The sequence below is a fragment of the Camelina sativa genome, chromosome 2 (genome assembly GCF_000633955.1).
Source record: "Camelina sativa cultivar DH55 chromosome 2, Cs, whole genome shotgun sequence".
NCBI lineage: Eukaryota > Viridiplantae > Streptophyta > Magnoliopsida > Brassicales > Brassicaceae > Camelina > Camelina sativa.
Window position 1 is genome coordinate 22,014,559 of NC_025686.1, and position 15,387 is coordinate 22,029,945.

General features: G+C 33.7%; 2 protein-coding genes across 2 annotated transcripts in view; one reads left to right on the forward strand and one right to left on the reverse strand.

Annotated features, from left to right (window-relative positions):
• Positions 5,066-9,177, reverse strand: LOC109127039. The gene is made up of 4 exons (XM_019231170.1): positions 8,123-9,177; positions 7,877-7,991; positions 6,591-7,780; positions 5,066-5,126 (listed from the first exon to the last, which is right to left on the reverse strand). Exons 1-4 carry the CDS (start codon positions 9,175-9,177, stop codon positions 5,066-5,068), a joined length of 2,421 nt encoding a protein of 806 aa, XP_019086715.1.
• The window catches only part of LOC104755409, a 4,046-nt gene continuing 3,750 nt past the window's right edge, over positions 15,092-15,387 (forward strand). The window contains exon 1 of the mRNA XM_019232227.1: positions 15,092-15,241. Within this exon, the coding sequence (XP_019087772.1) occupies positions 15,121-15,241 (121 nt within the window). The 5' untranslated portion in view covers positions 15,092-15,120. The remainder of the gene's footprint in view (positions 15,242-15,387) is intronic.

Consider the following 15,387-nt stretch of genomic DNA (forward strand, 5'->3'; position numbering starts at 1 on the left):
TTTTTTTTTTTTTTTTTTTTTTAAAGATCCCATGCACAAACAAGTGCATGACAAATAACTCGATAGAAATCAAGTTGCACCGACTTGTTAGGTAGTACGTAGAGAAGTAGTTGTCGTCACTTGACGAAGCGACAACATGAAGCAACAACCGCTTATGCAGAGATGGCGGCTGAAGTAGTAGTGCGGAAGGTACGGCTGCTTATGGAGCAACGACGGCTTGTAGAAACAGCAGAGTATAGACGTGCGGCGGCTTGTGAAGCGGCGGCAAAATAGAAGTAAAGCGGCAGCGACGGTGGTTTTCACAGAAAACGACGGCAGCGGCGGTTAGGTTTAATAGAAAACCGATAGTAGAAGATAGCGGAAGCAACACCGGCTATTGTAGCAGCGGCGGCTAGGTTAATGATTTTAGAACGAAGGCAGCGGTTGCTGAAGCTAAGCAACGGCGGCCGGTAGAAAAGAAATTAGGTCACAAGAGCTTTCTGCTCTAATACCATGATATGATTTAGAAAGGCTTGGTTTATTGAATAACATAAGATGATTATCTATATATAATAACAAACCCACTTTTTTGTATCAACTTTTAATCCAACGGATGAGATTCATTTCAGTTTTAATCCAACGGTTTAAAATTATTAATCGTATCTTTTCGTCGCATCCCCATCTTTCAAAAGTCACACTTTTTAGTCTTTGCATCTCTTTGTTGTACCTCCTGGTTTCAAAAATCACATCCATTAATTTTTACACCTTTTAAATCACATCTCTTAGTCTTTGCATCTCTTTGTTGTACCTCTTGGTTTCAAAAATCACATCCATTAATTTTTACACCTTTTAAATCACACCTCTTAGTCTTCGCATCTCTTTGTTGTACCTCCTGGTTTCAAAAATCACATCCATTAATTTTTAGACCTTTAAAATCACACCTCCTTAGTCTTTGCATCTCTTTGTTGTACCTCCTGGTTTCAAAAATCACACCCATTAATTTATACACCTTTTAATTTCACACTTCTATGTGTTACACCTCTTTGTTGTACCTCCATGTTTCACATCTATTAATTTTTCCACCTTTACATTTCACACATTTATGTCTTACACCTCTTTGTTTATTATATATAAACTTTTCTTGACTACATAAATTTGTGTGTCAACTTTTAATCCAACGGATGAGATTAGTTTTAGTTTTAATCCAACGGTTTAAAATTATTAATCGTGTCTTTTCGTCGCACCCCCATCTTTCAAAAGTCACACCTCTTAGTCTCTGCATCTCTTTGTTGTACCTCCTGGTTTCAAAAATCACATCCATTAATTTTTACACCTTTTAAATCACACCTCTTAGTCTTTGCATCTCTTTGTTGTACCTCCTGGTTTCAAAAATCACATCCATTAATTTTTACACCTTTTAAATCACACCTCTTAGTCTTTGCATCTCTTTGTTGTACCTCCTGGTTTCAAAAATCACATCCATTAATTTTTACACCTTTTAATTTCACACCTCTATGTGTTACACCTCTTTGTTGTACCTCCATGTTTCACATCTATTAATTTTTACACCTTTACATTTCACACCTCTATGTCTTACACCTCTTTGTTTATTATATATAAACTTTTCTTGACTACATAAACAAGTTTCGAAAAATTATTTTCTGAGTACTAAAGAATTGTATTATTGAAGTATTTTTTTAACTTTCAAGCATCAATCTCTACTTCAAGGTAATTTAATATTTTTGCTGCGAATGACCTGTAGTGTTTCTCGGTTAGATTATTATTACTGTTAGTCGACACTATTAAGTTCATACATTAATCTTAGTTTTGTTAACTTTTAGTCTCTTCAAAATTTTTAGCCTTTCCGGTTTTCATGTTTTTGCATGGCTAATGTTATTAAGTACGTGTGCCATATTTTTGCATGGCTAATATTTTTGATTCTCAATGTGCAGATTTTATTTTTTGACTTTCTGGAAAAAGCAAAACCAAGATACAAGAGGCATGATGATATGCAGTGATGCTAGAGCTACGGATAAGCCAAATTTTTTTAACAAACATGGTATAATTATAATATGTTCTTATTTTAACCTATTTATTTTTTCTAACAAACATGGTATAAATGTTATTATTATTTTTTTTTTCCATTAGATGTTCATGATCCAGGTTAGTTTACATTTTTTGTAAATAAAGTTTTTTAAAATTTTAGTTGAATTATAATTTCTTATACTTTCTGGGTATCAAACATTTTGATAATATATAGAAATATTACAAATGAGCATGGAAATAGAGAGTGCCGAAAAAAAAGTCAGACATACTTGTGACAACACAAAATCAAATTATAGAAAGCGTAAGCACGACCAAATGACAAGTCAAGTTAGAAAGAAAAGATCTACTAAAGGTAACTTATTTAGTCTTTGATGACTTTCTAATCTGTATATACAACTTTTTAAAAACATAATGTATAATAGTCACTTTTATAGTGATCTGGAATCTGCCAAAAAAAAAAGAAAATGCAAGAAATTTATAAAATTAGTGTTGAACATAAAGAAGAGAACATCAAAAGGTGAGATATTATTATCACCTGTTTCACCACATTGACTTTGTTTTTGCTGTCGTTTATTGAAGAACATGATGGTACCGATTCATAGACATAAGTGGAAAATCAAATAGAGGGGGATGCAGCCTGGATAGAGAGCAGCCGACACGGTGGAATGGGATGGATTGGGAGAGACCAACATAAAATCCTTTGTTCTATATTTTATTAATTTTCTGAACTTTTGTAGTTTAATTGATTTCCTTTGATTGAATAGCTGATGAGTGTACAAGTTTTTATCTATATGCATTCTTAGTCTGTTACGTCTTGATTTTTTTTTCTTTTCCAAAGAGGAATATGTGATTTGAAGCAAATATTACAAATCCATGTATCAAATGTGTTAGTAGGAAATAAGGCAATCAAGATTAACCCATTAAAAGGGAGGAAAGAAGGGGGTCTTTTGAGGGAAAACGTGAGACCAACATGCATGTAACTGTGGAAAGCATTATGGCCAAATATATATCTCTAAAAGTTGTAGCTGAAGAATGTCAGTTACTCTATACTAACCAATTAGGTTTGATTGGTCGGTCGTATAAAACTTGGTTTTGTACATATCTAAAAGTGAGAGAAAAAAACATCCACAAGCATAAGTGAAATTTTATATATAGTTAAAAGTAATGTTCATAGTAAATCATTTGTATACAAACTCCACTTGCTTACAGCATCGGAATATTGATTGTGATTTGTGAATCAGTAATCTATGAAAAGAGAAATCGCGTATCAAAGTGAAGGGGAAACGAAACTCAATCCAGCCATCTACTCCGATCCCAATCTTCGACCTTCCTTCGACAAGTGGCATTTAGTATTTTCTCGATATAGTAAATAAACCAAGAGAGAAACAGCCTCATATGTATTTTGATTGATAATGATCAACAAAGCGAATTAAGAAAGGATACCAATATATAGCACCATATGGTCGGAGACAAACATAAGTGAAATTTTATATATGGTTAAAAGTAATGTTTATATAAATCAAGCTCTAAAAAAGGCTCACTTTTGTGTGTAACAACATAAAATATAATAACATTGAAATGAATCTTTGGCTTTTTAATCAGCAGAAAGCAATAGCAAGAAGTGAAAATGATCAAATTGATTGAGAAAAGAAAGAATTTAGGATTAATTACAAATGTTAAATTTCAATTTAGAATTTCACCTCCCCGTGCGGTAACGCACGGGTCGCTTTCCTAGTTTATACATAATGGTAAATATATGATAAGGCTAAGTTTCCTATTCTAAGATAAATACTAATGTAAATAATATATAAGAGATATATGTAAATATTCCTAATGTATATCTTCTTGGTAGATCTCCGGTTTCCTTGATAATTTATTCTGAGCTCCTGGTTGCCAAAGTTAACGCCTTACGTATCTCGGTTTAGTTTCTATGTTCCATTCCTTGTGTAGCTTTGAGATTTGTCAACGATCAGTGTTAAATTTGAAAAATTTGCAATTTGACTAAATGGGAATTTTATTGTAGATACCGGGACGAAGTGGAATTGATAATGGGGCTGGTTGTTCTTGTTCTCGTAGTGTCACGACATTGATAGGTATGTCTGATTTAGCCTGTTTGTTCTCACAATCTATTGCGTCTTACTTGGATTATTGTTAAAAGACAAGATTTTGTGACTTGAGGAGTGCATTGATTCCATATACAGGTAATGAATTCATTTGATGCCAAGATGAGTCAACTAGGAAGATCTTACAATTGCAGATTGTTAGTGCCCTTCGATCCGGAGAGAGGCCTGGAGCGTCAGCTCTGCTTTTAGAGTTAACACAGGGGAATTATTCACTTGGTGCCGATGATTTTCACGTTATTCTTAATTATTGTGCTCGATCACCGGATCCTGTGGTAAGTTGATATATCTTTAGGCTTGTCTTTTGGTGGATGATTAAACTTTGTTTGCACCTGTTTTTATATATGTTGCATAGTTTCAGAGTTATCTATCACTGAAGTTTTGTTGTGGCTGTCTCTAACCTCAAAGCAGTAATTTGTTGTTCCTGTAGTTTGTCATGGAGACTTACAGTGTAATGTGTAAAAAGGAAATCAGTCTGGACAGCAGATCTTTTTTGTTCATAGTACAAGCCCTTTGTAATGGGGGACACTTGGATAAGGTATGCAAATATTCCAATCATATATTTAGTCATTTCCCCTACATAATATATAGTTACTCACGTTTACAATGTTTATTATTTAACCAGTTTCGTCTCTTCGTTTCTGAGTTCTTCTTTGCTTTGTTTGCAGCTAACCTTTGCATATGAAGTTCCGCTGCTACTTATTCCATTTGCAGCGGTAAACAAGCATTCTTTATTCAATGATTTGAGAGTGAATATCATGTCTTCTGGTAACAATTACCTCTAATGTTTTACAATACATCTTTGTTTTCTTCAGGCACTTCAACCGCTAATGCAAGGATTGATCAAGAATAGTTTGGAGCAATTTGCAGAGATCGCAAAAAGCACAAAGACCACTTAGTTAAGACATCACAACACAACATCACCCCACCGTTCTTACAGGAGGAACAAAAAACCCTAGTTGCAGCTTCTTCCTCTTCATCCTTCATCCCGTTCGAAACCATGGTAAGCTTCGTCTTAAGTTAGCTTGTATTTCATGGATTTTAGTGATTAGAAGATATAATCTGGAACTCCATTTTCTGGTATTGTGTGGTAGTTTGAAGTGAGAAAATGTTACTGAAACAATCATTTTCTTCGAATTCCGATCTGAAACCATTTGAATTTTTTTTGAAAGATTTGGATCAATATGTAACTTCAATATTCATGTATCAAATATACAATAAAAATTGATTATTATATTATTAAATCTTATGATCTTAAACATGTTCTCCCAATAACTAACTTTTTAACAAAAGATCTTAACTATTGATCTTACATTATTTTTCTAATATATTTAGTCTAAGAACACAAAAAAAAGTTGTCCCTTTAAAGATGCCCTTAAGTGGGAGAACAGAAAATATATAACAGAAAGATCGTAAAGAGAGTCGAAAACAATAATTAACGACTTCGCATAACAAATAATTTTAAAAGACCTTAGCTCCTTGACCAAAAAAGTAATACAGTATATAGAAACCAGTCTTGGCTGTATTTTGATGAATTAATTTTTTTCCAATATTATATGCAAAGAAGCTGTATTTGATCTTAAAAGAAATTAAATTTGTTGTGGGTAACTTCAAATTTAAAATATTGTCTGTTTTTCCCTAATAATAGCAAACTAGATTAGGACCCGTGCTAGAGCACGGGTTGAATTTTCTTTTATTTATATTATAATTTTAGAATAAAATATAGTTTATATGATTGTTTTTAAAAGTTTTTTTGGATAAAACATTATGCAATAAAATCATATGTTAAACATGAAGGCTTGAAAAAAACATCTATTTTGTAAGTTTTATATTGTTAATTTTGTTATTTTATGTATGAGATATGGTTATGTTTGTTGTTTGTCTTTATTTTAATTTGAATATGTTTGGTGAAAGTGTTTTAATATGACACGTGCTTAGGTAAGATTTTATTTTTAACTGCACAATAAGATCCCAGAAATCACGATTAAGTGTGATAAATTACCAATATTTTATTACTTTCTATGACTAACAATATATATTTTGTAACAATACATTGAATACTAAAGATTTTATTTTGGAAACTGTATAAATCATTGGAATATTCTCTTTCAGAATATACTTTGGGATATTATTATGTGTATATTAACCAATTAATTTATAACGTTTTTTTGTAACCAACTTATATTTAATGTATAACCTATTTTCTAATTAACTTATAAAAATTATATAGTCTTACAAAAAAAAGTTGTGTACTTCTCTGTTTATTTTGGAAACTGTATAAATCATTGGAATATTCTCTTTCAGAATATACTTTGGGATATTATTACGTGTATATTAACCAATTAATTTATAACGTTTTTTTTTAACCAACTTATATTTAATATATAACCTATTTTCTAATTAACTTATAAAAATTATATAGTCTTACAAAAAAAAGTTGTGTACTTCTCTGGTGAACTTGTTTCAGCCTCCTCTGTTTCGACAGGAACTGGTGAACTTGTTTCAGCCTCCTCTGTTTCGACAGGAACTGGTGGACTTCTTTCAACCGGACTTTCTTCCTCGACATACGATTGACTCACCTCTGTATCACGAAAAACATCCGCAATCTGTACGGGAGTGCCTTGTTCTAAGATGAGCAGAGAAGGGGACTGTTTCTGCTCAAAAGGGAACTTCTCTTCATAAAACGCAACATCTCTAGAAACAAAGAACTCATTTGCTTCTAGATCATAAACCTTCCATCCTTTTTTTCCAAATGGATATCCTACAAATACACATTTTCTGCTTCGAGTTCCAAACTTATCTTTATCCCTAGCAACTTTGTGAGCATAACACAGACATCCGATCACCTTGAGATCTTCATATAACGGTGGGACTCCAAATAAAATCTCATAAGGTGACTTGCCATGTAAGATTGTAGATGGAGTCCGATTTATGACATGAGTAGCAGCTAGAACACAATCTCCCCAAAACTTGATGGGCAAGTGTGCTTGGAACATAAACAAACGAGCCACATTGAGTATGTGCCTATGCTTTCTCTCAACACGATCGTTCTGCTGTGGAGTTGCCACACACGATGTTTCATGAGCAATTCCTTTCTCTGCAAAGAATTCTTCCAAGCACATAAACTCTGTTCCATTGTCACTTCTCACTATTTTGACTTGTTTTCCAAACTGTCTTTCACTCATATGACAAAAGTTTTGCAACACTATCTTAACCTCGCTTTTCTCAAGAAGCAAGTATGTCCACACTTCCCTAGAGTGATCGTCTACTATTGTTAAGAAATAGTTTGCTCCACTAGAAGAAGGAACACGGTATGGTCCCCATACATCAACATGAATGAGAGAAAAACATTCGGAAGCTTTATTGATACTATCAAAGAATACAGCTCGGGTCTGTTTTGACTTAAAATAAATCTCACATTCACTAAGCTGCCTAGTACTACTTTCAACACCAACACCAAAAACCAAAGGCAAAAATGACAAAACTTGAAAAGATGGGTGTCCCAGCCGTCGATGCCACAAAGTCTTGTCTTCAACAACTTGAGCCTTGTGCACACGTGCAGCCGTTACATCCCGATAAACATAGACTCCATCACGTTCTTCACCTGCGCCAATCAGTGTCCTCGTAAACCGGTCCTGCAATACACACAAAGTATCAGTGAAGAGAGCAAAACAACCCGTTTGCTTCAACAGCTTTGAAACAGATAGCAATGTGCAATTTAAATTTGGAACAAGAAGAACATTTTGGAGTGAAATCTTCTTCGACAATGTCAACACGCCATACTGTCTAGCAAACACTTGACTACCATCCGCAAAGTTAATAGGACAAGACACCATATCCTCCAAACTGTGAAGGAGACTTTATCCCCAGTCATATGGTGCGATGCACCAGTATCAAGAATAACATCACATGTTTGTTCTTTACCTTGCAAACGTTCAGGGATCGTGGAGCTCTTATGTTGCTCCAACATGCGTTACAGCGACTCCATCTGATCAGGTGTAAAGTTTGGGAGCGGCGAGGTTTTTTTAGCAGTGTTTGCGCGGAACTGTGGTGTTCCTCGTCCTCTGCCAGAAGATGATCCTCGTTCGCTTCCTCGTCCCCTGCCACCTGGTGGAGCCCCTTGATATTTCTCAGACCACCACTCCGGGAAACCAACTATCTGCCAACACTTTGTTTTCTCATGACCCCTCCGTCCACAATGAGAACACGATGGTACACGCTCCCGTGTTCGTGTTGCAGCAGCCAAAGGTGGAGACAGTGTCGTAGCCTCAGAATGGGTCTCTGATCGTGTAGCAAAACCTACTGCATCGGGTTTGTGCTCATTCCTCAGAGAGTTTAACCTCCGCTCTTCTCTAACAATCTTCTGATAAATTTCATTCACATCTGGTAGCGGATCAGTACCAATGATGGTGGTGCAAATATTCCCGAAACGAGACTCGTCCAAGCCCATCAGGAACTGGTACACCTGCTCCTCTTCTCTTTCTTTCACATACGGCGATGTCCCTCCACAGGAACAATGACGTATTGGCTTGTAGTTGTTGAGTTCTTCCCACTTGGAAGAGAGCTTCCCATAGTAGTCTAGGACCGAGAGACCTTCTTGTCTACAAGCAACAAGTTCCGCCTTCAGTTGATACACACGAACAGAGTTTCCAACCGCAAATCTCTTCTTGAGATCAACCCACAACTTGTATGCTTCGGGTGTGAACGTCACCGTAGAGCGGATCTTCAGAGAGATGGAGGAACGGATCCATCCCACGATCATGGAGTTCACTGTCCTCCATTGATCATAATCTTCAGATGTGGTGGATGGAGCTGGCAAGGTCCCATCAATGAAACACGTCTTACGCTTTGCACGTAGAGCGTTTTCCAGCTCGGTGGCCCACTCTGAATAGTTTTCACCATTCAATTGTACCCCTGAGATCACAGATCTGGGATTATCCGAGGGATGAAGGTAGTAAGGTGAACTTACTGCGATCTCCTTGGAGGGTTGTGTTGCGACTGCAACTTGTTTGCTATCATCGGAAGCACTCATAATTTTTTTTTTTTTTTTTAGAGAATCTGCTCTGATACCATATAAGTTTAAGAAGAAGGAATGGTTCTGAATGACTTGTCATATTCATTAGGTCACATACCCTTATATACTCATGGGTAGATATACATAAATCTAGACTAGGACTTATCTTCATGAGATTGACATTTATCTCATTAACATCTTATTAACAATATTTGTATCTATCTTAACACCAATACTTTTCAAAAGGCCCAACATAATATTTTGTTCGGTGAATTGTATATTGTCTCTGCAGCGTAGGTGATGATGATGACTGAGCATCCACACCGACTTCATCCATTTTTTTATTTTCTTGTTAGTTGTTAATTTGAAGTATTTTGATATTTCGGCGCTATGTTGTTTTTCTTTTAAATTTAAATTATGAGATTTTAACGTTCAATTTTTAAGAAAATGAAAAGAAACGTTTTATGTGATTTTTTATTTTCATTACCTTGATTAAAGAAATTTACAATAAGCAAAATCACTGTCAAATATTTTATCTTATAATTCCATGAAAGAGAATTAAATAAAATTTCTTTGTTAGAGTTTTAATCCTTTGTTATTGAAATTCTTGATTGCTCTCTTTAGCTCAATCTCCTTTTAGTTCTCTTTGTATCTGAGGTCCAACAAGAACTTTAAATGTGATTCAATTCTTCTCCTATACTAGGCAGTGGCGCGGCTGGATTCTTAAACATATATGTAGTCCATTTTCTCATTTCCTTTGGGGTTTTCTTGGATGATTATTAGACAAAGCAGTCTGATAATAATTACATTCATCTATAGATGACATAGTGAATGACTGTCGTCTTGGCCCTTATGATCTCAAAGTGTTAGTTGAAGCTGCATATAAACCAGATGCATTTCTATGGAGACCTGCACAAAAGATCTTTCATATGAAAGAAGCTGTTGGACATATAATCGCATGGCCAACTGATAAGTGTAGACTGGTAGACAACAACATCCAAATGGAAGACATTGCCCCTATGGTATTTATAATTTCTAGCAATGTGTTAGCAATGTATTACCCCTGTCTATAATGCTAATTAATTATATTGGATTTGTTTACTGATTGTGTTTAACAGGGTATACAAGGAAACAAATGTAAACTATTGGATTTGTCTAAGGGTGACGTCATTGTTGCTGAGGGGCGTTGGGAGACACAAGAACCAAGTGCGTTGGTTAACGGAATTCCTCTTGGACCAAAAGCAGTTAAAGTATTTGTGGATTCAGTAAAGCAGCCTGATACATCACTATGGAGACCTACAGCTGAAATGTCATTTCTTGAGGACTGTTTGATGGCTTACGTATCTTGGCCCCTGAGTAAGGTTGATTTTGAAAATCCCTCAACTCCAACTGGTCAGAATGCTACATCACATGCTTCTTTGTCTGCATCAAAGGCCAAGTCTGCAGCCACAGCTTCTAAGTCTGCTACAGAGTCCAAAACTTCAGCAACAGCTTCAAAGGCTGCATCGCAGGCCAAATCTGCATCTATGTCTTCTAAGTCTGCATCTGGTTCTGAGTCTCCTGTTGATGATGCAACGGGTCCAATATCACCAATAAAGAATACTTTACCATCACAGTCTCCTCTCAGGAAGTCTCCAGTAAGTGTTTTCATATGTTATGAAGTTGTTTTTGTTAATTATATGATGACTGATGGTTTATATTGTAAACATGGCAGCGCATTAATAAAGTTATTTCCAAGGAGAATAAGAAGTGCAAGTTGATGGATTTAACTGAAAAGAATAGGGTTGTGGCTGAAGGACGATGGGGAACAAATGATCCAGAACATAAGGTTCACTTTACTCGCTTGGGTTCTAATGCAGTTAAAGTGTGGATAGATGTTGTGAAGGTGAAAAATGTAAAAGTTTGGAGGCCATCCGATGAAATAGAGATTATTGAAGATGCACTTAGCTCCTGCATTGCTTGGCCAGAGAACAAGGTCATTATGTCTTAAACTGATGGTTTTATTGTGTAATGTTAAGTACTTGAGATTGCTTGTTTATTTTGGATGTTCTTGAGACTTTGATGGTAAACTGATGTTCTTGAGACTTTTGTTATGTATTTTGGATCTGAGACGTTTATTAATCAGATTTTATGAGATTTTATAAAACAGGTTATGTGTGCTATAATCACATATCAGAAAATGCNCGTTTGGAGGCCATCCAATGAAATAGAGATTATTGAAGATGCACTTAGCTCCTGCATTGCTTGGCCAGAGAATAAGGTCATTATGTCTTAAACTGAACGGTTTTATTGTGTAATGTTAAGTACTTGAGATTGATTGTTTATTTTGGATGTTCTTGAGACTTTGATGGTAAACTGATGTTCTTGAGACTTTTGTTATGTATTTTGGATCTGAGACGTTTATTAATCAGATTTTATGAGATTTTATAAAACAGGTTATGTGTGCTATAATCACATATCAGAAAATGCTATAAAAGTACAGGTAAACGTTATGATAAAAGAATATACCATAGCACAGTAAACAAGATAAAACAGCATTTCGCAACAGCTATATTAGATATGTATAACATAGCACGAAAAATTAAATATTGTATAAATTTTTGCAAAATTATAATCTTGATAATACAGCAGTTTATTAGAGCTATGCTATAAAACTATAACATAGCACGAAAAAACAAATGTTGTATAAATTTTTTCAAAATTATGATCTTGATAATATAGCAATTTCTTAAAGCTATGTTATAAAAATATAACATAGCATACGTAATTAGTGCTATTGTATATGGGGTACATATAATAACAGTGCCCTAAAACAGCGCTCATGAAAACGTTATCAAAGGCCTATGATAGCATTTTTCTCTGGTTAACAATGTGCATATTTGTTGTAGTACTACAACGTATGGTACTGGCTTTCTTCATACGACATGTGCCGAGCCACAAAAGAGTGTGAATAAATGATATTTTACCGATCTCATCAGCCTCTGTCACAGAATGTTGTTGGTCTGAGCACACAAATAGTATCTTGCTAATTGGCCTTTATATGTGTGCTCGAACGGTCGGACCAACAACTTTTCGAGATGGAATTAAGGCAAAGCCAAAAACCGATAGTTGATACCCAACCGACAAGAAACAAACTCAATCATCTAGCAACGGTTAGTTCCGTAACGCTTGCTAACTCTAGTTGATTAATCGTCAAAGAAATTGAATCGTTGTGGAAGTAAGTCAATTTAGCATTTGGGAGTTCTTTATAATTTGTTTAGAGTTGGAACGGAGGGATAATTATGTTTACCAAGTGGGATTTCTATAAATTAACGTTGTCCTACGTGAATCCCTGAAATGTTCCGTCTTCAACGACTTTTGTCCCTTTCTGGCTTTCTCAATAGAAAACAGAAATTCAATTAAAGAAAGCTCGTATAGAGAGTCGAAAACAATAATTAACGACTATCTATATGAATATAGAATGACCATAGGTCACTGACCAAAAATAAATACAGTACACTGTATTATGCAAAAATATAAACATATCAAACAAAGTTAGTTTTATGTTGATTAATCTTACTATTTAAAAAAAAAAGATGGATATTCTGAGTTGAAAATAGGGTGAGTGTGACATTTTTAAATTTTGTTTGTAATACTGTCAAGTACTCAAGTGGGAGTATTAATAAAAAAAAATTTGGTTTGCAATTTGTAAATGAGTACTAATATGTATATATCCAAGAATGAAGGAGAGGAAGAAATTATATCACAAAATATTCAAAACCCCATTGTAAGTTTGTAACAAACTAACAATTATGAGTTCCCTGGGAGGAAAATGGAAAATCATTTTTGGTTTACACATTATTATAAACAAACAACTCAACCTCCTCCGATGAAGCCACTAGCCATGGATTATGGTGGCCACGACCTTCCTCTTGGACTAAACCATTAGGATGGTGTCAATTGATTTTTTTTAAAATAATTATATTGCGTCTACGGTTGAATACAATCTAAAGGTAAGTAGGTTTAGTGGTACTTCTTTAAAAAAAATTCCAACTCGCAGTTATTAAAACTAGGTACTAACCCGCGCTTCTCCGCGGGTTGAACTTTTTTTTAATAAAAATTTGTAATAGTTTACTTTATTATTATGTTATTTATAATAGTTTGTGATTAAAAATTTGGTTTGCTTATATTATGATTTTTGTATTTTAAAAATGTTTATTGAAAACCTGTCAATAAAACATTTGCATGTAATGAATAAAATTGTTTAAACCTTTGTCAATAACATAATCTTTACTAACATGTAAAAAAAATCAACTAAATATAGCTAGTAAAAGTTCTAAAAAACCTTTTTAAAAACAACATTCATTGTTTTTTTCTATGGCTTCCTTTTCTTGTCTATAATAATTTTAACCAGTGGTGAAAATTTTTTTTGATAAAATTTGTAGCTGTATATTTTATTTGATTTGGTTTTAAAATTTTACCTGTTAATTTTTTTTAAGTACGAATTAGTTTTGATTCTAATAGATTTTTTTTACTTTTCTACAATTTATTTTATTTGATGTGTCCCCCATTTTCATTTTTAATTAATTATATTTATTTAATTACTTAATTAATCTTAATTATTTTTTTAATGACAATTGAATGTAGTTTTTACACATTTTAAGGTTAGTTTCATATTTGTACTTCCCAATTAATATAGTAGGATAAAATTTGTAGTTGTAGATTTTATTCGATTAGATTTTTATATCTTAGCAGTTGATTTTTTTTTAATACAGATTAGTTTTGATTCTCATAGATTTTTTTTTTTACTTTTCTGCAATTTATTTATTTTATTTAATGTGTCCTCCATTTTTGTTTTTTAATTAATTTTATTTATTTAATTAATTAATTAATTTTAGTTAAGTTTTTCTAATGGCAACTAAATGTAATTTTTTACACATTTAAGGTTAGTTTCATATTTGTACTTCTCAATTAATATAGTAGGATATATTAAATGGATTTTTTTGCACAATATTGATTACAACTTTTTTGTTTAACAATTTGTCAACTGTTCGGATCTCGGAGTTACAAAGTATAGGAAAGACATGCTCAATCCAATAGTTTCTAATAAGTTTTTAAGTTGGAAATAGTGCGTAGTACTAGACAAGTTTGAATGTTTGATGATCAAGAATTTAAGATGATATGTTTTAGGACATAATTTAGAAAAAATAGAACGTGTTTTTTTTGTGTTTTTTTTTTCTGTCAATGTTCTAAGGGAATTTGATATGCGGATATCGGATGGGACAAAAAATTTCGTTTGTTCCAGTTAAAGAAAAACTCAAAAAACAATGTTGATAACTAATATTAGTAAGATTTTAAATTTAGGCTTAGTCCAAAAAAAATTTGAAATTTGTTTTCGATGATAACTAAAAATACGAAACCTAACTATTTTTTAATCCAACGTTATATATGGATTGTTGTATTTTCCATGGTTACACACTTACTCTTACAGTAACAATATTACTAGTATATTACTATTGTACACTTTATTTATTGTGCAAATTGTCCTACGTGACATATTTTCCGTTACCAGATGGTATCCGATAGAAACGGTCTCCTGACTCTCTCCTAAAATAAAATACGAGTCAATATATAAAAGATTAAAAGATTGTCCAGAGATTTGAAATTAATAATGAAGGACATACTTTAAACAAAGAATATGAAAATAGCGTTACCTGTATCACAGGTTTTATATTAAATAGCGTTACCTGTCTACTTGGCTAAAATAAAAATATATTAAATAGCGTTACCTGTCTACTTGGCTAAAATAAAAATATATGCGACGGGATAAGAAGAATATCACAAGAAATCCAAACTGAGTTAGCTGTGTTCACAAGTTTTTATATTAAAATGGCTAGCTAATATATATATATATATGGGAAAAGAGAGGAGGAGAAGACTTATCACACAGAAATCCAAATTCCCCATTAATTTGTAGCAGCCATGAGTTCAGTGGGTGTATTTCGTAAGGAGGAAATTGATGGGAAATTATTTTTGGTATTCACATTAACACAAATAGACAACCCAACCTCTTCTGGTGATGATGCACTAGCCATGGCTTCTGGTGGCGACGATCTCCCTCATCAACCACTTTTTTTCTGTCCTGCTGCACGTATCAAATTTCATAAGCTCAAACTAAAGATACACGATGACGATGCTGATGATGTCGGTGAAGATGACGATAATGGAGATGAAAAAGAAGATGGCGAT

Excerpts from the sequence above, each read along its gene's own strand:
- LOC109127039 (XM_019231170.1), bottom strand. The coding sequence starts at position 9,177 with ATGAGTGCTTCCGATGATAGCAAACAAGTTGCAGTCGCAACACAACCC. Across the intron at positions 7,781-7,876 it reads CACTCCAAAATGTTCTTCTT|GACCGGTTTACGAGGACACT; the intron begins GTTCCAAATTTA and ends TGTGTATTGCAG. Across the intron at positions 5,127-6,590 it reads GAAACAAGTTCACCAGAGAA|GATGAAGAGGAAGAAGCTGC; the intron begins GTACACAACTTT and ends AACGGGATGAAG.